This window comes from Ziziphus jujuba, chromosome 2, assembly GCF_031755915.1.
Source record: "Ziziphus jujuba cultivar Dongzao chromosome 2, ASM3175591v1".
Classification (NCBI taxonomy): Eukaryota; Viridiplantae; Streptophyta; class Magnoliopsida; order Rosales; family Rhamnaceae; genus Ziziphus; species Ziziphus jujuba.
In genome coordinates, this window is record NC_083380.1 from 33808577 (window position 1) to 33831286 (window position 22710).

At 30.3% G+C, this 22710-nt stretch overlaps 2 protein-coding genes across 5 annotated transcripts; both read left to right on the forward strand.

The window, feature by feature from the left end:
- The first annotated feature begins 932 nt into the window (after nucleotides 1-932).
- Nucleotides 933-1648, forward strand: LOC107419683 (23 kDa jasmonate-induced protein). Its single transcript, XM_016028458.1, has 2 exons — nucleotides 933-1397; nucleotides 1511-1648. Exons 1-2 carry the CDS (start codon nucleotides 933-935, stop codon nucleotides 1646-1648), a joined length of 603 nt encoding a protein of 200 aa, XP_015883944.1.
- A 6763-nt stretch (nucleotides 1649-8411) lies between these two features.
- On the forward strand, nucleotides 8412-15890 carry LOC107419721 (probable ADP-ribosylation factor GTPase-activating protein AGD15). Of its 4 annotated transcripts, none has more exons than XM_025073416.3 (8): nucleotides 8412-8965; nucleotides 10022-10083; nucleotides 11092-11182; nucleotides 13435-13489; nucleotides 13796-13886; nucleotides 13983-14196; nucleotides 15172-15358; nucleotides 15700-15890. In XM_025073416.3, coding segments are annotated over exons 1-8 (753 nt in total). In that variant the 5' UTR covers nucleotides 8412-8914; the 3' UTR covers nucleotides 15702-15890. The 4 variants fall into 4 exon arrangements, with proteins under 4 accessions (XP_024929184.1, XP_024929185.1, XP_015883984.1 ...); XM_025073417.3 differs by having other exon boundaries at nucleotides 8413-8965; nucleotides 10025-10083; XM_016028498.4 differs by having other exon boundaries at nucleotides 8415-8965; nucleotides 10025-10083; nucleotides 13992-14196.
- Nucleotides 15891-22710: the final 6820 nt, after the last annotated feature.

The window sequence follows — 22710 nt, forward strand, 5'->3', positions numbered from 1 at the left end:
CTGCCGGATTTTCCGTTGGAGGGTTCGGTAGGGTTTCCCTGGGATCAGGGCTGTCTAGGGTTCCGGGGAAGGAATTCTGGACGGGTCCTGACATCAACAATCTCACCAACCGAATGATTTGGTTTTCATTCCAACCAAACGAATTTATTAGTAAAATATCATAACTTGTCGAATGCACCTGTTGATAAAAATTATCACCTGTTTCGCACATATAATTTTATATTTATAAAAATCATATATTAATTAATGAAATTATTGATTTTTTTTTAAATAAACAGAGCAATTAGCCTTAGCCATATATTAATAAATATATATGTACCAATTAGGTTCATATTAAGATAATTTAAATAGTTGTAATATAAAATATTTTTTTATTAGTTATTGGATCATACCAGGAGTTAAATTTAAAATTAAAAAATGATCAAATTTAGATTTAATAATATACTAAAATACTATTTAAAGAAAATGAACCCTATCAATATCCCGATAATTAATAAATATTGAGAGCACTTAATTTATCAAGATTTTTAACAAAATCATCTTGGTCTTTAATTGGATACATCCAAAGATAAGCAAGCATTTAAAAGTGATGAATATTTATCTCATGATTTGTATACTATTAGAACTGTACATTTAATTGATAAAATAATATTTGTCAAAATTAAATCTTTGTTAAATATCTTGGTATGCGAAATGTACTCTGTTAAATATAATTTTAAATTTTAATTTTAATTCAGTGGTTAAAAAAATCATGATATCAATTACAATATTAAATGCCTGATTTCAACCTATCTCATTGTAACTCAATAATGATATTAGCCGTGTATATTAGTATATATATAGGCTATTAGACAATATCCTATCTCACTATAACTCGACCGAGAAACTTTGTAAAGATTGTTGATCAATTTTATTAGCTTGATATTTGAGCTATGGAGCACTCCAATATTAATGCGGGGTTGTTTGGCAAACCCATCACTAATGAAACTTTAGCGGCAATGCCAAAATTTGCCGGCAAAGAAATGGGGCGGCAAGAGAGGGCGGATGAGGCTTTCGCGGCCATGTACAAGGATCATAAGAAGTCGAAAGCAATCGAATTTGTGAAGGAATTGAAAAGAGAATATGGTGATGGAGTATCAACGCTGTGTTTAATAGACAATGCTACCGGCGACGCTATAACATGTGTTGGTGATCATGACTGGCGTGGCCATCTTGAAAAGGTTCCGTATCCTCCACGGATCGGCAATGGGCAGTGGGCTGCATTTCTGCATGTCAAAAACGCAGCAGAAGCTAGAGGTTCGGAAGGAGCTATTGTGTATCGAGGCCAAAATGAATCTGGAATCAAGTGTGATTTCATGCAGTGTTGGTACAATCCATGGGACCTGAGAGCAAACAGGGTACGTATATACACTTCTTTTTGGTAATTTAATTAATTAATTTCACATCCATATTTCCTTGCTAGTAATATACAACCATAATTTTATATAGGTATATATATATATATTTGCAGGCCGCTTATAGTGAAGTTCGTGAAGAAAACCATTTTAAGGAACCTACATTTTGGGACATAGTCTATAACAAGTTGACGAGATCACCGCTAAACCATATAGACATATATAATGGATGCAAGTCCAGTGTAGGAATTTGAAATATTTATTCCCCGTTCTTTGAGGTTGTGTTGACTCTGGATGCTATCAAAGCCCCTCCTGGTTCTCGATCAAAATAAATAATTAAGCTATACTCTCCTCTTATATATTAGGCTCCGAACCAAGGTCCACTTACGTGTGCAATATTATTATTCAATTTGTTTCAAGAATAAGGCTCCGAGCTATATATATAGGCACTCTTGTTTTATTAATCCTCGTTAAAAGTGTGCTTGTTGGAGGATTTATTTCCATTAATGTATTGTTTGAATTCCTTAATAAAGTCTTCTGATTAATAATGATATTTGTACATACCACTATTTTTTTTTTTCCTTTTTTGGGGGTTCGAAATTATGTACCATTTTCTTCATTGTGCATGGATATATAATACAATTCGGATGCAAGGCAAGTAGCCAATCTAATTTCTCTATCGGTCGAGAAATTAGCCCCGACTAAAAAGGTGGATGACATCAACCATATTAGCAAAATCTTCATATATATATATATATGATGATTCTATGATCAAGACCATTCGTATACAAACCAAGGAAAAAGTTGATGTTTTTTTTAAAAAAAAAAAACGTAAAAAGTGTCGGCTTTTCTTGTATGTGTCAGAGAAAAGCCAACGCTTTTTAGTATTTTTTTCTAAAAAGTATTAGCTTTTTCTTGGTCCGTATGCACATGGTCCTGACCGCCCTATATATATACACATACATACATATATATCAAAAAGCACACTCTTTTTATTTTGCCAAATATGTAGTCATCCTTTTTTTTTTTTTTTCTTTGCCAACATTTATCGGAGTTCCCCAATACTACAAAACATGCTCCCAGTTATATTACCAAAAAAAAAAAATTATATATAAATTGTCAAGATTCGTCCAAGACCCCTTATCAGAGACCCTAAATAAGCCATGATTACAGAAAAATTCTACCGAACCTTCCAGTATAAAATCCGGTAGAATCTCCCATAAAAGTTCGAACTTACCATAAAAATTTCCCTACACAAAAACATAATTCTAATAACAATATCTTATTCCTACTACTTTACTGCAATTTAAATCCACAATTCTCAAATACTAGGATTTCTAACAATACAAGATTTAATAATGTCCAAATTATGTATACTGCTAGTCTATGGATTTATATTGATGAGTACTTTACAACTATATATGATTCAAAGCTAAAAATATTTTTTTAAAAAAAAAGGTCAAATCCGGCACCCTTGGACAATTCGGACCACAATTTGTTTTGCTCATAACTTTCAAACGGTAGCTCCATTTTCAACATGCTACTAGTATATGAACTCAGGATGATGGATACTTCGCAACGGTGACTTGATCAATGCAAGATTTCATCTAGAACAAAAAGTCAAAATTTATTCCCTTCTTGATCAATGGCGGTCAAACCAATTAATGTAAATTAATGTGAAAAAAATTCCGATGTAAATGCTTCTAGTTAAATTGTTTTTTCTCCTCTTGACAACGTTTATTAGATCTTCAAAAGCAGTATATTAATTTCCTAAAAAAATTTAAAAGGAAAGTTACGTGGGACCACTCATACAGTACCCATCTGATTTAAGACTGTGACTCTTTATCTCCGTCACAAAAATTGTAGCAACAATTTTTATGTGAGTTGAAACAAATCCTCTAATCTCTAACTGCGGTAACTAGAAGAAGCTAAATGTATTTTAGAATTGAAGCGAATTTTATATTTTAAATTTCTTTTGGACAATATTTGCCTCCACATTAATGTGGAGACATTTCTATTTATTTCCACATGGCATACCATTATTGATGAATTCAAAGTTTATAACCAATTAAAAATTTTAATTAGTTTGTAAGGCCCATATATTAAATAATTATAACCACATTTAATTATTAATTATTACATTTTATGGGATTCATCATATAATATATAAATAAATAAAATTTTGATACATTGTCCAAGTAAGAATGAGCTACTATGTGGCTTGCTAGTTTATGGTTGCTCCCTAATGTTCAATTATATATAATTTATAGATTATATAACCAGCCGAATTACATATAATTGGATGCAATCATGCAATATATTAAAATGTATATATAGGCAACACTGTCCAATTTATACTGGCGGTCCAATGTCATATTACTGATCGTAGCATAACCCTGTAGGGATGTCAACGGGGCGGGGCGGGGCGGGCCCGGTTTTTAAAATCCCATCCCCGTCCCCGTCCCCGCGGGGAATTTTACATCCCATCCCCGCGATTTTTTCCATTTCTTTAGGTGCGGGGCGAGATCGGGGATTTTGCAGAGCGGGGACGGAGCGGGACGGTTTTCCCCATTTTGTTTTTTAATTGATATTTTTTTTAGAAATTTATATAAAAAAATTATTTTATGATTAAAATATAAATAAAATGATTACAATGCAATAAAAATATAATAAAATACATCAAGAAACAAATTTACAATTATAATAAAATACATATTTAAAAAAATAAATGAAAAGAAAAAAATGATTTTACATAAATGAAATTTTGTAAAAAAAAATAATAATAAATACATATATATATATATCGGGGCGGGTTCGGGACGGGATTATTTGTTGGTGTATATGTATATAGGCTCTTAGACATTATCCTATATCACAAACTCGATCAAATAGAACTTTGAATTTTGTTGATTAATATTTAATTATTAGCTTGATATTTGAGATATGGAGCATTCCAATGACTATGCAGGGCTGTTTGGCAAAACCATCATCAGTGAAACTTTAGCGACAATGCCAAAATTTGCCGGCAAAGAAATACAGGGCGGCGAGAAAGGGAGGAAGAGGCTTTGGCAGCGTTTAACAAAGATCATAAGAAGTCGAAAGCAATCGAATATGTTAAGGGATTCAAAAGTGAATATGGTAATGGAGTCTCAACGCTGTGTTTAATCTATAATGCAACCGGAGACAATATAACATTTGTTGGTGATCATGACTGGTGTGGCCATCTCCAAAAGGGTTCGTGTAACAGCCCAGTCCACCCGCATGCGATATTGTCCGTTTTGGATCCAGCCCGCACGGTTTTGTCAAAATGCATCGTAAGAAAAAGGTATCTACACCCTCTTTTAAGGTATGTTTCGTTTCCCTTTCCAACCGATGTGGTATCTCACAGTTCGTATCAGCCACGGATCGAAAATGGCTAGTGGGCTGCATTTCTGCATGTCAAAGACGACGGTGCACGTTCGCCTGCTTCAGTCGGAGCTGTTGTGTATCGAGGCCAAAATGAGTCTGGAATTAAGTGTGATTTCATGCAGTCTTGGAACAATGAAAATTTCATGAGTAAAACTAAGGTACGTACATATACTTACCTTTTTTTTTTAAATTAATATATTTCCTTGTATATAAAACATTAATTTTATTATATGCATATATCTATATATATGTGTGTGTGTGTGTGTGTTTGCAGACAGCTTATAGTGAAGTCCGTGAAGAAAACCATTTTAGGGAAGCTTCGGTTTGGTATGATATCTATTGGAAGTTGAAGAAATCTTCAACAAAACATAAAGACGTACGTAATGGATGCAAGTCGATTGTAGGAATTGAAAATATCAGCTCCCCATTTTTTGAGGCTGTATTGACTCTGGATGCTGTCAAAGCCTCTCCTCCGGTTCTCGATCAAAATAAAATAATTCAGCTTTACTCTCTTCTTATTAGGCTCCGACCGAGCCTGGTTCCAATTAATCAGTGTGCAAAATTATTATTCACTTTGTTTCAAGAATAAGACTCCAAGCTATATATAGGCACTTGCTTTGTTAATCGTAGTTAAAAGCGTGCATGTTGGAGGATTTATTTCTATTAATGTATGTTTAAATTTCTTTCAATTAATAAAATGTTCTGATTAATGATATATTTCATACGTATCATGCATTTTCTTTTTCTTTCTTTTTTTCTTTTTTTTTTTTTTTTGGAAATTATGTACTGTTGGAAAATTTTATATTGATATTAGACAATTTTTAAAATTTGAATGAAAATTGTAAATGTGGCTTTTCACAATTTAGAAGTTGTATCGTTCCACATAGGTGCTACATTTGTAAATTTTTTTAATCATTTCATTATTTAAAGATACATTCATATTCAATAGGATACCTTTACATACAAAGTATACATTTATGATGGATACGTCTTTTAATTACTTATCCTTTCAAACTCTATAAATAAATTTACTTCTATTTAAATTTTATATTTAATCAATTCAATTTTTAATACAATTTAATATATAAGTTCAAAACGTTAGAGAGTACAAGTGTTGCAACTATTATATTTTAAAAGATGATTATCATAAAACTAAGAACATTTTTAAAATGAAAAAAATTCATCTTAAAAATATAAAGTCAAACATTAATCTTGATATATTTATTGGATTTTCTATAATCTCCACTTCTTCTTCTTCTTTTTTTTAATTATCATCGTCTTTATATTTTGTGATATTTAAATAAAATTAATCATATTTGCGTATAGTATTATTTTGTATAATATTTAGATTAATTAACTAATTTTTCTAACATGTACCAATTTGTTCGTAGATGTAATAAAATCCAGATGCAGAATAAGTAGCAAATCTAATCTCTCTCCATTGAGAGATTTATTGTGGTTGGTTTGGAATTTAATAAATTTCATGTAATTATTTGCGATCACTTTGCTATACCGATCTCATTTTAGACAATGATTTTTTATCCACATCACAAAAATTGTAGCAGCTTCAATTTTTATGTGAATTGAAATTCTCTAATCTCCAATTGTGGAAACTGAAGCTATATGCACTTTAGACTAGAACCAATTAATTATATATAATATATATTTGGTAACAAAAAAACGAGGATGAGTGTCCTCCTTCTGCCAGTACTTTAATGCTGCCAAGTCATGGCATGTACTGCAGCCTTGTCATCCCCGAATGTACTTCTAATAAATCCACAATCTTTAATATTCTAGGTTTTCTAATTTATACACACAAACCATATAATATTAATATAAAGAGTATGTTCACAATGCCAAAATGTCACATATGTAATTTCCATTCAAAATTTGTTAAATTTATAGGTTCTCCACTCTAATTGCCGCAAAGGTTCTCCATGTCATTTGTGCATTGGAGGGTATCTATAGCCTCTAGCAAGTAGGTGTTTATGCTGGGCAATATCTTGGCGTTTAATTGGCGTTGAATGTTCAATTATATATAATTTATAGCTTAATTTACAACCAGTCCAATTACATATAACTGGCTGGAATATGTTAAATACCATACAATGTTGTTCATCGTAGAAAAAAAATAATTCATATGTACATCTAGAGGCGATACTGTTAGGAAAGAGATTTTAAGTATGATTACTTTCTTTGTTAATGTAATATTCTTTATAATCTTGTATTATTCTTTATAATTAAATCTTTTAAAACCTACAAATGGTTTGATTCTTTTAAATTGGTATGTAAGCAGTACTAATAAAGCTGCAATTGTAATTAACCCTTAGAGCCTTAAATAGGTCAAACCACAATTTTAATAAAATGTTTATACCTTTAATAAGGTATAGATAAAATATCAATAAGTAAATGTTAAAATTTTCATAATCAATAAGAATAATACTGGAGGTACTAAAAAGTCTATTAAACTATATCAAGAAAACATACCAAATTGTCTATCATATCAAGGTAAATTGAATATAAAAGAGTAATGCTAGAGATACTATCTAATATAGTAAAAAAAAAAAAAAAAAATCTACTTATCAAGGGTACAGATATCATTATTTGTTTAGTTAACATATTAATATAATTTAAATGTAAACTTTTAAAATGATAACTATAATTAAATATAAATAAACCAAATAATAATAAAAACACACTTAAAGTCCATTTGGCATGGTATATTTTATTAGTTGTGTTGTATTAATTTGTACTGTATTATTATTTATGGTATTTAATGTAGACTGCATAACAAAACTTATAAATTATGTGTTTAGTACAGGATCCTACTTTATTGTATTAGTTTTCTATTTTTTAAACAAAACTAAAGAAATTGATAATATTTTATATATATAGAATTTCATCCTTTATTTTTATGCATAATTTTTAATAAATAAAGAAGTACAAAGAAGAAAATACAAAAATTTATTGATAAATAATATGTTGGAATGCAATATTTGATACACACCAATTTAAATTCCAATCAAACATCTTTAAAACAACATAAAAAAATTTTAAAAAATTAATGATATTTGAATATATTTTTTATAGTTATCAAATGGGTTTTAATGTACTAAAGGAAAAAAGAAATAAATAAAAGGTTTCACCACTACCTTCACTTTTATCATCTATATATATATGTGGTGTGTGTATTAAAAGAAAAAAAAAAAAAAAAAAAACGGGGGAAAAACCAATAAAAGCATGCCCATCAAACCTTGTGCATCTTAATAATCCATCATTCCACTTTATTAGTTATACACCATTTGAAACGCTATAAATCACAAAGTAGATCGTGCTATACGGTCAGTGCACATGGGATTCCGTGTAAAATATAAGAAAATACTATGTTAATACTGTACAACTTTTAATATAAAGTGCCAAATATGGCATTAGTATAATATTTTGATAGATTAAATGAAACATATCATTAGTAAGCTATCATGGTAAAATTAGATGGTACTTTTTTTTTCTTTCTGAAAAAAGGGGTTACCGTAAACCATTTTAAGAATAAATATAATGAAATATAGCAGTACAATTTTATCATCCGATAAATATGTTTTGTATACTTCAGATGCCTCTGATAATTATTCATTAGTTAAATCCAAATGCTTTCTCCAAAACTTATCAAGAATTTTCTTTTACGAATTTTTTATCAATTTGTCAAAATTATTAACATAACCACTCAGTACTTTTCAATAAGATTTTTACATTTTCCCACCATTTTGGCCAAGAATATGAAATGGAATTCCCTCCATGTGGGAGAGATGGAGAGGCTAAAGCGGAGGCGTATTTCGAGGAGGGTGTTCACGTTCAACGCTAGTCCTTGGAATCAGTAGAGCCACTGGAATGGAATGGAATGGAATCCAAATCCTCCTCCATCCATTCGTTGGAAACCCACAGTTGGTGTGCTTGCTCGTCAGATTAGTCTGTGTATGTGCGCGAATTTGTTTTGGCAGGTTCAGAGAATGAATGGGAGACTCAAATCCCAAGTCTTTAATTGTTGGGAATGACACTGAGGAGAACAAAATCTGCTTGGAACCAGCTAAAATAGAAAAACCAGGCATTTGGAAAAAATGAACGAAAAGGCCTCCGTCTCCAAGGAACTCAACGCCAAACACATCAAGGTTTTTTTTTTTTTTCTTTTTTTTTTTTTTCCCTTTTCTATTTAGTTACACCATTTTTTGGAAGTTTTGAAAGAAGATTTCGATACCCATTTCGTATTTTGACTTCTTTTGCGGTTTGATTTATTCTGTTAGTTCGGTTAAGATTTTTCTTCATGTGGGTATTTGCAATCGTGGTCGCTACAAGAGGCAGGGATAAGAAAAATTAGAAAACATGGTCTATCTGGGAAGTTATTTGAAATCTGATTAAATTTTGTTGGTTCTGGTTGTTTGGTTTTCATGTAACATATGAATGTTAAAGTTTGAACTCAGTAGGGAAAGGGAAAGGGAAAGGGAAAGGGGGAAAAATATAATCTTTCATAGAGCAGAAACAATGACAGAGACATGGGTAGAAAATAAATATCTTTATTTATGAAAGTATGTAAATTGTTGTTTTGTCCCCTTTTTTTTTTTTAGTTGATTCCATTCTTAGCTTTAATTTGTTTGAGTCCTGGCAGCTAGAAAGTAGAAATTTCCTGCTTGAACTAATTAGAAACCTAAATATGGTGCAAATTTGTTGTTGAATGCTCTGGTTTGAGATGAACCTACCAACTGAAATTAATATCATCAATCCCATTTATTTATTTATTTATTTTGTTATAGTTTTCAATAATTTGTTATTTTCAGGTCAAAATCTAAATGAGTCATCTTGTGTCTGAATTGCCACTGTCTTTTATAGTCAAGTACTTGTTTGACCCTTTTGATAAAGAGGATAATTTAGATTTTGATTCATAATGGTTACGAAACGGATATTAATCTTATTGTTAGTTAGCCCAAAGGGCAAAGAGGACCCTTTAAGAGTCACTCTTAGCATCTCTTTTAGACCAAATAAAAGCTAAAAAAATGTGTACAGAAACATTGACAATGAACCAATGCATACGAGTAGGATATGACACTCTTGCAAGAAAAATTACATCCTGGTTTAACCAATATGTTCTATTTTTTATAGTTTGTCTTGTTATACCTCTTTGTTAATTTCAATAATGACAATTATTTTCTGTTGGATTGTTATTCTATTAGCAGATTTTAGAAGGTCTTGTTAAGCTACCACAGAACAGGGAATGTGCTGACTGTCGTAACAAGTATGCATTTCAGAACTCATTTTCTCACCATGTATAATTCATTATATTTATGTATGCTTGAATATGCCTCTATATGCATCATTATTCACTGCTGTAAAGTACTGTAATTATCTTAAAAAGGAAAAAAAAAAAAAAAAAAAGTCTTGGATTACAGTTTGGTCATTCACATCCATTACTGATGCTTATTAATATCTCAAATTTGATAAGCACTTTTGATCTCTAGAATGAAATCTCACCATGATTAAATTTATTTGATGCTGATGAACTCTTCTATCAATAGTGTTTTGAAGCTTTTCCAAGTCTGCGTCTTTGTTGTTTCATTTGAAAATGTCAGTCATTTAGCAAAGGTTCTTCCTGAACTTGTTATTTCATTCAATAACGGCTCTTGGGCATCCAGCTATTCCCCAAGAGAGCTTGTAAGTCTTGGCAGTTCTTTCAAATATGGCATGAGTATATTCTGAAGTTATTTCTTCTGAAAATTCATATTCATCTTGTTTTGTCATTCACCAACCTAGAACGGCTTAATGTTGTTTCCCTACAAATTTGAAGTCTTTTCCCTAATCATCCATGCTTGATCCATTTCTCGACATGCAAGTTGATATCATTTGGTACCATTTTTGGTCTCCTATTCATCTAATTCTATGTTCTTGCTTGTGTTTTCTCGTTCCATAGCCTTCTAATAATCATCCGCGTCATCCAATGCCTACTTTCCTTCATCTCTTGAGTTTTCCAACAACTGCAGGTCCAATGTTTTAGGATATAAATATTGGTGGAATTGCAAATCTGTTTTAAGTTTTCGATCTCCTGTCTTGTACAAGATAGGACGCTTATTTAATCCTAAATACATGCTAATTGTTGAAAATGGAAATGTTATAGAGTTCTTGTATTTGCTTTCCAAATTAGACTCAAATCTGAAGTTAAAATGGGTTTCCATTCAAGCTGAGTGTTTTGAAACATTATTTTTGTTTCATTTTATTAATAATTTTCAGTGTTATGGAAAATTTTCAGGGCCCCCAGGTGGGCAAGTGTGAATCTGGGGATATTTATATGCATGCAATGTTCTGGAATTCATCGAAGTCTTGGAGTGCATATTTCAAAGGTTTTGTTTATTTGCCTGTCTCTTTATAACTCTCTCTGTTTTATGCTTTGCTATTTATAAATTTGTTTTCGCTTTTCCATTTGCTTTGCTTTTTAAGATGGAAAAAAAGATTGTTTTTCACTTTCAAAGGAGGAAACAGAAAACACATTCCAACATCTATAACCTCTTTTTCTTCTTTTTCTTTTTTAATATAAAAACCCAACCGGTTTTTTTTTTTTTTTTTTTTTTTTTTTTTTTGGGAAATTAGTTTGTTCATGGCTGTAAATTTTTATAAAACTGTCTGCTATACTATCTATTAACCCCGGACAGAGCCAAGATTTCTAAACAATGAGGGCAAATGCAAAAATAAATCGGAACAAAGTTAATTTTCTCTGAAAAAAAAAATTGTTTGTATTTTCATAACATATTTGTAAATATTAAAAGAATAAGAAAGAAACAAAGTTATCAGATTTATAATTTTAGTAAAATAATTCATATAAAAGAGAGTATTTTTTTTTTTTTAACTTTACTCAAACCAAATATCTTAACAACAAAAACTCTTGTTTTTTAGCTAAATATATATAAATATATATACATATATATATATATAAAGAAAAAAAGATGCTATTCTCAAAACGACATGGTTTTTTATATATTTATTTTTAGATTATATTATTTTTTTTGACATTATATATATATATATATATATATATATATAATTTCTTTTGGTATTTGGTTTTGGGTAGCTTCCAAGTAACGAATTTTAAGTAATTTACACTTACCAAAACCGACAAAGAGAACCAACAAAAAAATAATACGAAAAATTGGGAAAGGAATTATTGATGCAAGCAACTTAATTTTTTTTTTTTTTTTTTCCCCTTGAGAAAAACAACCTATATTTTCGTATAGAAAAAATAATATTATAAAAAGCGTTTTAGAAAGTAATTAGGATTTTATGTCGGTATAGAAATATTATATAAATGTTTGTTTATGTTTTCTTTCACCTTGAAACGAGTGCCATTATTTGTCACTGCCTGTGAGGAGTACGTTGGAAAAACTGTACGGCCGCATCGTTGAAGATTTTTTGCGGTTTTGTTAGTTCTACAATTCTTTAGAAACCGCTTCCGATCGATTCGAAAACATGTCTAGCTTCGTATTTTATGACATTCCTACACTCGGTTTTGACGTCCATAAACATCAAGATGGCAAAGTTTCTCAGGAAACAAGAACACAAGTCCAGAAAGATGAACAAGTTTCTGATGAGAAAAGAAAAAGTGAAATTTCTGATGAAAAAGTAGGTGGAGTTGTTGAAGATTCTGAAAAAGATGAACACCCTTTTAGAGAAACTCTTCATGGGAAAGGATTGAGAAGCACATTTAAGTTTCTTAGAGAGCAAGGAATCCTTGAACAGAGTAATGATGATGAATGGAGTGGAACAAGAAGTGACGAAAGGAAGAGCAAACTTGTTGGCTTTGTTGATGATGATGATGAAGACCAAAACAATTATGAACGAAAGGAGACACGTTGCTGTTCATCATCTTTGAACCATCAAAAGAAGAAGCACCCACCAAAGGTTTATTGAGAAAAGGATATCATCATCCAAAGGAAAGATGAATTCGGTCGTGATTTGACTGAGAAAGAAGCATTTCTGGTTTTCTCTCATAAGTTTCATGGGAAAGAACCTGGTAAGAAGAAGCAGGAGAACCGCAGGAAACAAAACGAACAAGAATTGAAGTTGAAGAAACAGATGGGGAGTTTGTATACGCCATTGCCGTGTGTGGAGAATATGTGGAAAGCACAAGCTGAGTTGAAGACTCCTTATGTTGTTATCAGTGGTGATGTTAGACCAGGACAAACTAGTGATCCCAGAAGTTGTTTTGCTACTCTTGAGAAGGATCTCTCTGAGGATTTTAGTCCATTGCTTGGTGATAAAAAAGGTTGAACAATTCCTGAGGATAAAGCGCAATGCTGCTGAGCCTGCAAATTCAGGGGAACTCAAGAAGCCTAAATCTTGAATCTTTCTTTAGTTTTCTTTGATAGTTTCAATTTGGTTCATTGAAATTTTTAAGATATACTTAAATTTTCTAGGCTTTATTTCTTTGCTGTTTAATTTTTGATTAGTCAAAATTTGCTAAATTTATGTTTAATTGGTTTTTCCAATTCATAATTGCTTCTGTTGTTTGTTTTCTATTATTATTATTATTTTTTTTTATAGTAGAATTGCTTATTATCTTATTAGTACAAATGGCTTATGCTTTCTGGTTCTGAAATAGGTACGATCCACAACTTTGGATACATGGCTGCCAGAGCAGGTTACTTTCATGGCATGTAAGAATATTCTCAACCTGTGAAATCATGTATCAACGGTTAAAGATATGGTATATATGGAAACAATGATACCCAAACTCTTCACTAAAGAGATGCTAATTAAAAGAGATGCTAATTAACATATTAAGTAAACCATAATTCACAATATCTATATTCAAAAGAAGTTAACAGTAGTGAAAAACACGTTATTTGATAGTTAACAATCTCTTCTTAAGATGTTTTTTTTTTTTTTTTTTAATTTTTTTAAAACAACAATAAGTTTTCAAATTATATTTTCCTCAATGTTGATTTGTTTGTGGAGCATAGCTACCGGTAATGAAAAGGCAAACAGATACTGGGAAGCAAGACTACCACCAAATTCCGACAGAAATGGGATTGAGAAATTTATTCATGCCAAGTAAATTGCTTGCTGAAACTTTCTTATGGATTAATGTGGAGAAAAAGTTGTTCTGTATAATTTCCCTCCTTTTGTCTTCAACCTTAATTTGCTTAGAACTTGTAGGTATGTGGAAAAGAGATGGGTTTCGAAGGATGAAACTCAACCAACTCCAAGATCAGCTGAAATGAGTGGCAATTTTATGTCAGCAAGAGCAATGCAAAGAAACTTTCCAAAGAAAACAAGGAGTCTATCTCTCGAGGAAGCAATTCTATCAAAACACCTAGGTGTAGCACAAGTTTCTCCTCCTCCTGTTGCCAAATCCCGTGGGGTAGTTTTCATATATTTCTCCTTACCATTATATTTCTGCTTTATGAAGAGACATTTCTGTTAGTATTATGTTGGTATACAAAATGTTTCTTGCGCTAATTTCCATGCATTATATTCTTTCCATATTTATATTACAGAGGTCTCATAAGCTAATTCTGATGAACTTATGAACTACTTGAACTAGTGCTATAGACTTTTATGTTTGTTTTCTTGTTCTTTTTATTCTTTTCTTCTTCTCATTGAGTTCCCACTAATCAATCAGCAGTGGTAGTTTTATTTTCATAGTTAAGTTAAGACAGAGGGAGGCCAGCTTTGAAGGTAGTTATACTTGTTTTTGGGTATGAACTACTTGAGCTAGTGCCATAGACTTTTATGTTCGTTTTCTTCCTTTTTTTCTCTTCTTCTCCTCATTGAGTTCCCCAGAATCAATCAGCAATGGAAGTATTGCATTTTCATAGTTAAGTTGAGACAGAGGAAGGCCAGCTTCCCTAGAAGGTCGTATAACTTTTTTGGGTAGGAGTAACATGGAGGTTCGAGATTGAGATTTTTCCTTTAATGAAGCTCAAATTGTTTTTTCTCAAATTACTTTTCAATCTGGTTTCCCAATTTCTTGTAGCAGTTGGTCTCTTTTAAAAGCTTAAGGCATTAATAGCAGGTTTTGTGCCTTGTTTTGGCCTTTTGATGCCAAGTTGTCTGGTTTTTAATCAACCTAAGAATAAAATCAATGCTTGCAGCCACCAACTTGGCTCTTGCTGCATAATTTTACCCATCAAACTAAGGTTTCAGATAGTCCTCTTTTTTCTCCTGTTTTCTTTATTTTTTCTTCTTCTTCTTACCCACTCTTTTTCTTTTTTCTTTTTTCTTCTTTTTATTTTTTATTTTTTCCCTTGACTTTGTAATGCAAGTTTCTCTGAGTTAGGGTACATCAAGAAAAGTTTTGAGGGACAGTCATTAAGAATATAAATGGTGTGTGCAGGGTTCATTCGATTTGAAGAACAGCATGTTTGTTTCACCACCATGCAAGGGTCCGTCAATGACAACAGAATGTCTTACATCTACAAGAAGAACGAATGGTACCAAAGACCTCTACAACTTGATTTATGTCCATGATGCAAAGAAGGATTCTTCTACTGTGACTCCCTCATCCTGGGCAACTTTTGATTGTAAGACACACCTAATTTGTTAATTCATATCGTTTTGCAAGCCCATGCTCACAAAGAGCTATCAAAGCCAATAGAAATAATTTATAAGCAAATTATTATGTTAAGAACCAAAACTCATTCTCAATCTCCAAACCTGCTAATTAAGCAAAGCCAGGTTTTCCTTATTTCTTTGAAGTTCGCTGCATGGGGGTCTCGAATTTTATATGGTATATATACCAATTATATGGTAAAAACGTGTGTATTTTAATGTGATTTATGCCTAGCTAGCTCTTAGTCTGTCATTAGATATGATTCAAGACTGTTGATATACTGAAACTCAACTCAAAATCTATTTGTTGCAGGAGATTTGTAAGATTGAAGCTGTTGGAGTTGGAAATCCTTGTTGTACCCTTGACCTATTAAGGTCCACATTGTATATTATTCCTGTTTTGCAAGTTTAAAAATGTATACTCCAATTTACAAGTTTTAGGTGACAGATATATACTTACAATTTCAATTCTTTTTAAGATGTGATTATTTATTTTTAAGTCCACATCAAACTTTATAGACTACTTTGTCTAAAAATAATGGTTTGATACAATTGATCCTAATTATATTATGAGAATGTAGCTAGGCCAGTTTTGTTCTTCATAATTTGGAGAAATATCACATCATAAGATTCTAAAAAATTACTCTCAATTTTCCACACACTAATTTGTAGGTGTAGGTGTATTAAAATGGTTCTTTTTAGTATCATAATTAAACTATTATTTGGAATTGCATGCATCAGTAGTCAGTCTCATAGATTCTCCTATGAGACTGAATGTAAATTTACCACATAACTATTACAGTGATATCTTTCAATGTTTTCATGTTTTGTTTGAAAAAAAGCTTCATATCTCAGACGTTCTAATTAAGCAACCAAAAGCTTACAAAATTGAGAGCCTTTTTTCTTTCTTTTTTCTTTCTTTCTCATTTTTTACATTTCGATAAATCTTTTAGATTCCATGCGTATTTTTTGTCAAATCATGTTTTTTTGTTTTTCATCCAGTTTGAGTGCAGATAAAAAAACAGATATCCTACCATGAGACAAGGGTGTTGGAAAAGGTGTTATCCCTCCTCTTATGACAAGGGGTCCTAACATGGATAGTCTTGGGAAGGTAACTAAACAAAGTTAATTTAATTTAATGCTAATAATATGGCAAAAGAATACCATGTAAATATAACTCTAAGCCTAGTTATACTCCCCAAAGCAAGCTATACCATTGTTTGGAGAACTTGGGGACAGGACCTTCAATTGAAATTCACTCTTTATGTTATCCTCTTTCTATAATTTAGAAGAAAAATAAATATACTTTTTGGTGTCCTCTCCAGAACCTTCCCTTCTGTATAAAGACTAACATTAAATTGGTGCTACTTAAAAGAAGCATATATTCCAGTTGAACATATGAGGAAACTAATTATCTTTTGACTTCATTAAATAATAATTTACTTTACCGATCATGACATGCCATCTAAACTCAAGTATGTTATATATATATATAATTATGAAGTGTATAATTATGAAGTTTCTCATATAATTTTCCTTCAAAAGAAGAAATGTATTTCTTAACCAAATTAATAACTTTGAAGGAAACAAATCATGTAATTAGTTGTTTTACAACAGAATTTTCCTTGAAAAAATAATCAACCGAAGCAACTAACGAAGTTGAGTTACAAACTCATGATTATTGCCAGTTGAAATAGTACATAACTTTGCCACCAGACTATCTTAAGAAAGACGAGCAAGCTAATTAATTGGAATGACTGTATTTGCGTGAGGTTAATAATTTCACCGACAATCTTCTGGCCATCTTAATAGAGATTAGGACTCTCAGGTGGCTTTACCTTCCCAACACTTGTCTCACATATTTTAATATACACCAATCAATAATTGGTTCTTTTTCTTTTCTTTTTTTTTTTTTATTCTAAATTATAATTACAATAATATAAAAAGTTGGAAGTTGGAATATTAATATTTTTATTAATTATTTGGATATGGGTTTGACCCTTTTTGGTTCTAAGATAGGAAGCATACTTGTAATTTCCAAATTATATTATAATAGATATAAAAATATCAACGACGTCATGACATCCGAACTGATTCTCTCCCTCTTTCCTCACATTTTCATTTGTTATTTCTCTCTCTCTCTCTCTCTCTCTCGAGAAACAAATCAAATACACCATTCGCTAAATCATTGAACATTGCTAGCAAGCTACTACGTACACAACTAAACGTATCACTAAAACTGGGGCTTTTACTCCATGTCATCATCTGATCTATCGCATAAAATATAATAAAAAAATAAAATAAAAAAACTGAAAAATTATTTTCATATCATCGACAAGTTAAAATATCATTAATATTTTAGATACCAAATTTGTTTAGCAAATAGTTTTATCATGGTGTGAAAAGCGTACATGTCATTTTCTTTTTCATTGGTTTATATTAAACTTTATTTGTCTTTTGAAAGGCTCCATTATTTGTATATTTTAATTTGTATTAATTTTTCAATTCGTAAAATAAAAACATATCATTTCATCACATCAACAAGCTAACTATTTGGTGCCACCATTAAAACTAAACTATTGTATTAATTTTCTAGAAGAATATGCTGCCGATTTGAATATTGAGCATTTTCTTTGGGAATTTTAGAGGTTTCACCATGTCGAAGATATCCAATAACTTATCCAATTCTTTTTATTGGAGTTCGAGAGGTGTGATGTCTGACAAATTAAAAAAATGGGTAAAAAAAAAAAAAATTAAGATGGATAATAATTAAAAAGACCAAATGATGATAGGCTATTAGAAGATAAATATATGTTAATGAAATTAGTTCAAATTAAGTTAACAAGTAGAGGGTCTTGTTCAAAGCGCAACAAAATCATGTGCACATGGGTTGAGTCATTAAAAAGGATAGACGATGAATTTGATAATGGCCATAGCTATCCAATATATAAATATATATATGATGGGGACTCTTTATTCATCTCTCTCTATTCAATTTCATATTTCATATTTCATATTTCAATTTTCAAATTAAATTAAGAGTAGCTACCATATGCACCTAACCTTTTTTTCCTTTCTTTTCCACAAACATATGGCCCTGGATTCCCTTTTTCAGTTGTTTCTTGGAGCCACTCGTTTCTCTTTCCCATAATTTATTATAAAATTAACTAAACAATTTAACATGGTGTGTGTGTATATATATATATATATATGGTAATTGGTGGAGTTAGTCTTTGAATTATACTTGTAGTTATACTTTAGCCCTTGAACCTTTTTTTTTTTTTTTTTTTGGTGCTTTGATTTTTAAACTTTAGTTTTTGATACATTTTGGTTCTTAAATTATTTTTTATCTTTTTTTAACAGTTTTAAAATATTCAATATACTTAATGTAAAATTAAAATCTTACGAGGTTGTTTGATTTTCTAATTTTATTATTTTCTATTACAATAAGTGTAATACATATCTTGTACCTACTAAAAAAGAAATTAAAATATAATTTAAAGATCAAAATTGTTACCGTAAATATATTGCATACCTCAAAACTGTTAAAACTTAAATAAAAAATTAATTTAAGATCACAGTGCATTAGAGTATAAAATTTAACAATTGAAAAACCAATGCAAAAAAATTTAAAAACTAAACTCAAATATAAATATAGTTCAGAGATTAACAGTATCAATTACTTTATATTTATATATTCTTAATTTGGAGAAAGAGGTATCCATGACATATGACCTTTTTGGCATATTAATATATTATATGTCGTTGTTTTTACTTCTTAAAGAGCCTCTCTCTCTCAACCCTATTGGTTCGGTTTCAATCATACAACAATAACTCGATATTTATTGTTATCCTTTGCCCAATAAACAACTCTTCAATGGTCACCTTTAGTTTTTCTTTATTGTTTACCATCCGCACTAATTAAGTTATCAAAGTCTTCCCATAGACCTCTTCCAATTTAATAAGATTTGTGCTGTTATCTCTTTTGGATTAGAGTCAATATATATTTAGCACATTTTTGCCTCAAATATTAGGAAATTACTAAGAAAAAGTACCAAGCCTAGTCAACAAATAGTTCAAAAATACTGTTAATTTTATAATACTAACTTACACCTAGATGCCATTAAAAGAGCGGGAAAAAAAAAAAAAAAAAAAAACTCATACCTAAAGGTAACAGTGACAAAACAGAAAATGAGCCAAGGAATGGGACAGATTCGATTGAATTTAACGAGTAAATTATATACTAAAAAAGTACATAAACTAGTCATGTTATATATATCTTAATATTTTGCAATTAAGGTCCAAAATTTTATTTTATTTTTTTATGACATAAGTGGAAAAAAACCTTTTAACGAAGGATGCAGTGCATTTTAATTAACCCATATATATATATATATATATATATATATCATATTTCTTTTACCATTCTATCATCAATATTTCTTACCTAGAATTTTCCCATGACATCAAACTTCAAATTTTTAGGTAATTCAATCTCAATCACCATGACTCTACTCAAGGTTTCATTAATTTTGCATGCACATGACAAAGAAAAAATTGAAAATTGCTATATGGGTGTTTGAAATGATGAAAACAACAATAAAAGAAAAGTGGCTTAGCTTGGAAACAAAGCTAAGCTAGTACCACCCAACAAATGAATGGCCTAGTCTTTAACCACAAGCAAATATTTATGATTTTTTTTTTTGGTAATAAAATATTTATGATTTAGAGTTAGGCACGCTTGGCCTCCCAAATTGAAAAAAAAATCCAAATCCAATAAAATCCATGGCCGATTGATATTTCAAAAATCATATGGCAAAAAGTGCATACACAGAGCGCCGCCTGGTGGACACCCACCACTATTATTTACCACTAAACACAGTGCCCTATCAAAATTGTCTCCGTCTGTCCATAAGCCTATACTCCATTCTTTGTTAATCTCTAAGGAAACTTCCATTTATCCCTTGGCCTTGAGAATTGTGCTGTACCTCGGTTTATTTGCCTATTGGATCATGATTTTTGTTCCTATATGCCACCATCTATATGTGTGTGTATATATATATATATATATAGCTGTATGTAGCTGTAGCTAGCAAAGGCTATAGCTATATCATATCAGATGTTAATTTTGTGATTGTCTTATCTTTACTAACCAAAGCTAATTAGATTATGAGTTGATAGATTTGATAGAGGATACGTCACAAGCTAGCTAAAACAGGTGATTATAATGGAAATTTGTATAGGAATGGTCGATTGTTTTATCAAATTGCTTTGGTGGAGTCGAATAATTAATTTATTAACAGGTATACTGAGTTATGATGAGAGTTTAAATTGACGGTATAAAAATGTGTATATCTTTAATTAACCTATGAAGGCTATGACATGTCACTTTTTAATCGTGTGAAGGCCTTAGATTCGTACTATGTGCAAATTAAAAAGTCAAGCCTTATAGGAGAACAGCTAGCTCAGGCGGTTAAAGTTATTTTGTCTTTAATATCAACCTAAGAAATTCTAATTTCATTACTACTTCAAAAATAATATATCTTCAAGCCTCTTTTCATCCCACTTGTCATACTTCTTATAATCAAATTTTCTTCAAAATTTTAGTAATCAATAAATGAAGCATTTCAGTTGATTATATTCAATACCTAAATGCTTGTCACTTGAATTTATAAGAGTTAAAAATTAATTATGGGTATATAATTTTTATTAATTAGGAAAATTAACAAATATTATGAAATTAATAACTATATAAGTATTTTAGATGAACACACGTACGTTTGGTCTATCCTACCGAATAAGCTTTCATAATCTAAAAATGATTTCAAATCATGCAAGCTTTGCACATATTTAACAAAAAGGTATATTACACTATATATTTTCGAGATTTCTATTAATTACAACCAAATATTTTCATAAAGTTATAAAAATATAAATATAAAAATATCCAATTGTAATAAAAAAAAAACTACAAAAGTATACAGTATAATATACTCTTAATAAAACCTATACATATGAATAATTAACTTACATTTTCTTTTTGAAAAACCAATTTATTTATTATAAAAAAAATTAAATTTTTATTATTTTATCAGTAACATATTTTAAAGTTTTTTTCCTCTTCAAATTATTGAAACTAATGTATATAGTCTACAAACTTTGTTTTTTTCCCTAAATTTTATATTTATTTTTGGAGTGAAGATCATAAAGATAAATCCTAATTTCGTCTATGTACTATCCACCAAGGATATAATCCCCATCCAACTTGACAATATGACCAACTTGATAATGAGAAGATATTTTGTACAACACAAATCATATATATAAGAACCTTCATAATCTAAAAAATGATATCAAATCATGCATGCATTGCACATATTTAACAAAATCTATGCATATGAATAATTAAATTAAATTTTCTTTTTCAAAAACCAATTTAGTAGTCATCGAAAAATAATTAAATTTATATTATTTTTATCAGTAACATATTTTAAACTTTTTTTCCTCTTCAAATTATTGAAACTAATGTGTATAGTTTACAAACTATTTTTATTCTAAATTTTATATTTATTTTTTAGAGTGAAGATCATAAAGATAAATCCTAATTTCGTCTATGTACTATCCCCCAAGGATATAATCCCCATCCAATTTGATAATGTAACCAACTTGATAATGAGAAGATATTTTGTAAAACACAAATCATATATATTAAGAACCTTCTTCCCACAAAGCTTTCTCATCCTCTTTAAAAGGGAAAATATAAAAACTGAGGTGGCAAATTTTAATTAGTGATGACATGTGAGTTGCAACAAGTAAGAAAAGGAAGGGTTGTAGGAGATTATAAATCAATTATGTCCAATTGCCCTAAAGATTAAAGGGTCGGTCGGGTGTTTCCTGGGGTCAGACCAAGAGGGACCAAAGCCACTTTGCCATTAAAAGTGACCGTACATATTTCAATAACTATTCTCAAATCAAAAACAACTCCATCGTAGCATAGAGGGATAGCTATATATCTTCAATTCTAATGCTCAAAAATTCCTTCATTACCAAAAACTACCTTATCATCAAAATTCAAAAACCCTTTTAATGGATTTTAAATATAATTGGCCCAACCTAATATATCTGGATAAATTCATCCCTATCCACTTGTTTCCAATCATCCTGTTTTGTCTTTTTATTTGTGCTTTTAGTTGGTAATCGTTTCAAATAGGAAAATAACAAGTTTGAAATTTGAAACCTAGCTAGTAAAAATAATTGACGTACAATAATCTTTTGTTTGAGTATTGATTAACTAATTTAATAGCATGTTGGAAAATTTGGTTTT

Coding starts and splice junctions, on each gene's coding strand:
- LOC107419683 (XM_016028458.1), top strand. CDS start 933: ATGGAGCACTCCAATATTAATGCGGGGTTGTTTGGCAAACCCATCACT. Junction 1,398..1,510: donor GGGACCTGAGAGCAAACAGG/GTACGTATATAC, acceptor ATATATTTGCAG/GCCGCTTATAGTGAAGTTCG.
- LOC107419721 (XM_025073416.3), top strand. CDS start 8,915: ATGAACGAAAAGGCCTCCGTCTCCAAGGAACTCAACGCCAAACACATC. Junction 11,183..13,434: donor TTGGAGTGCATATTTCAAAG/GTTTTGTTTATT, acceptor GTTCTGAAATAG/GTACGATCCACAACTTTGGA. Junction 13,887..13,982: donor GAGAAATTTATTCATGCCAA/GTAAATTGCTTG, acceptor TAATTTGCTTAG/AACTTGTAGGTATGTGGAAA.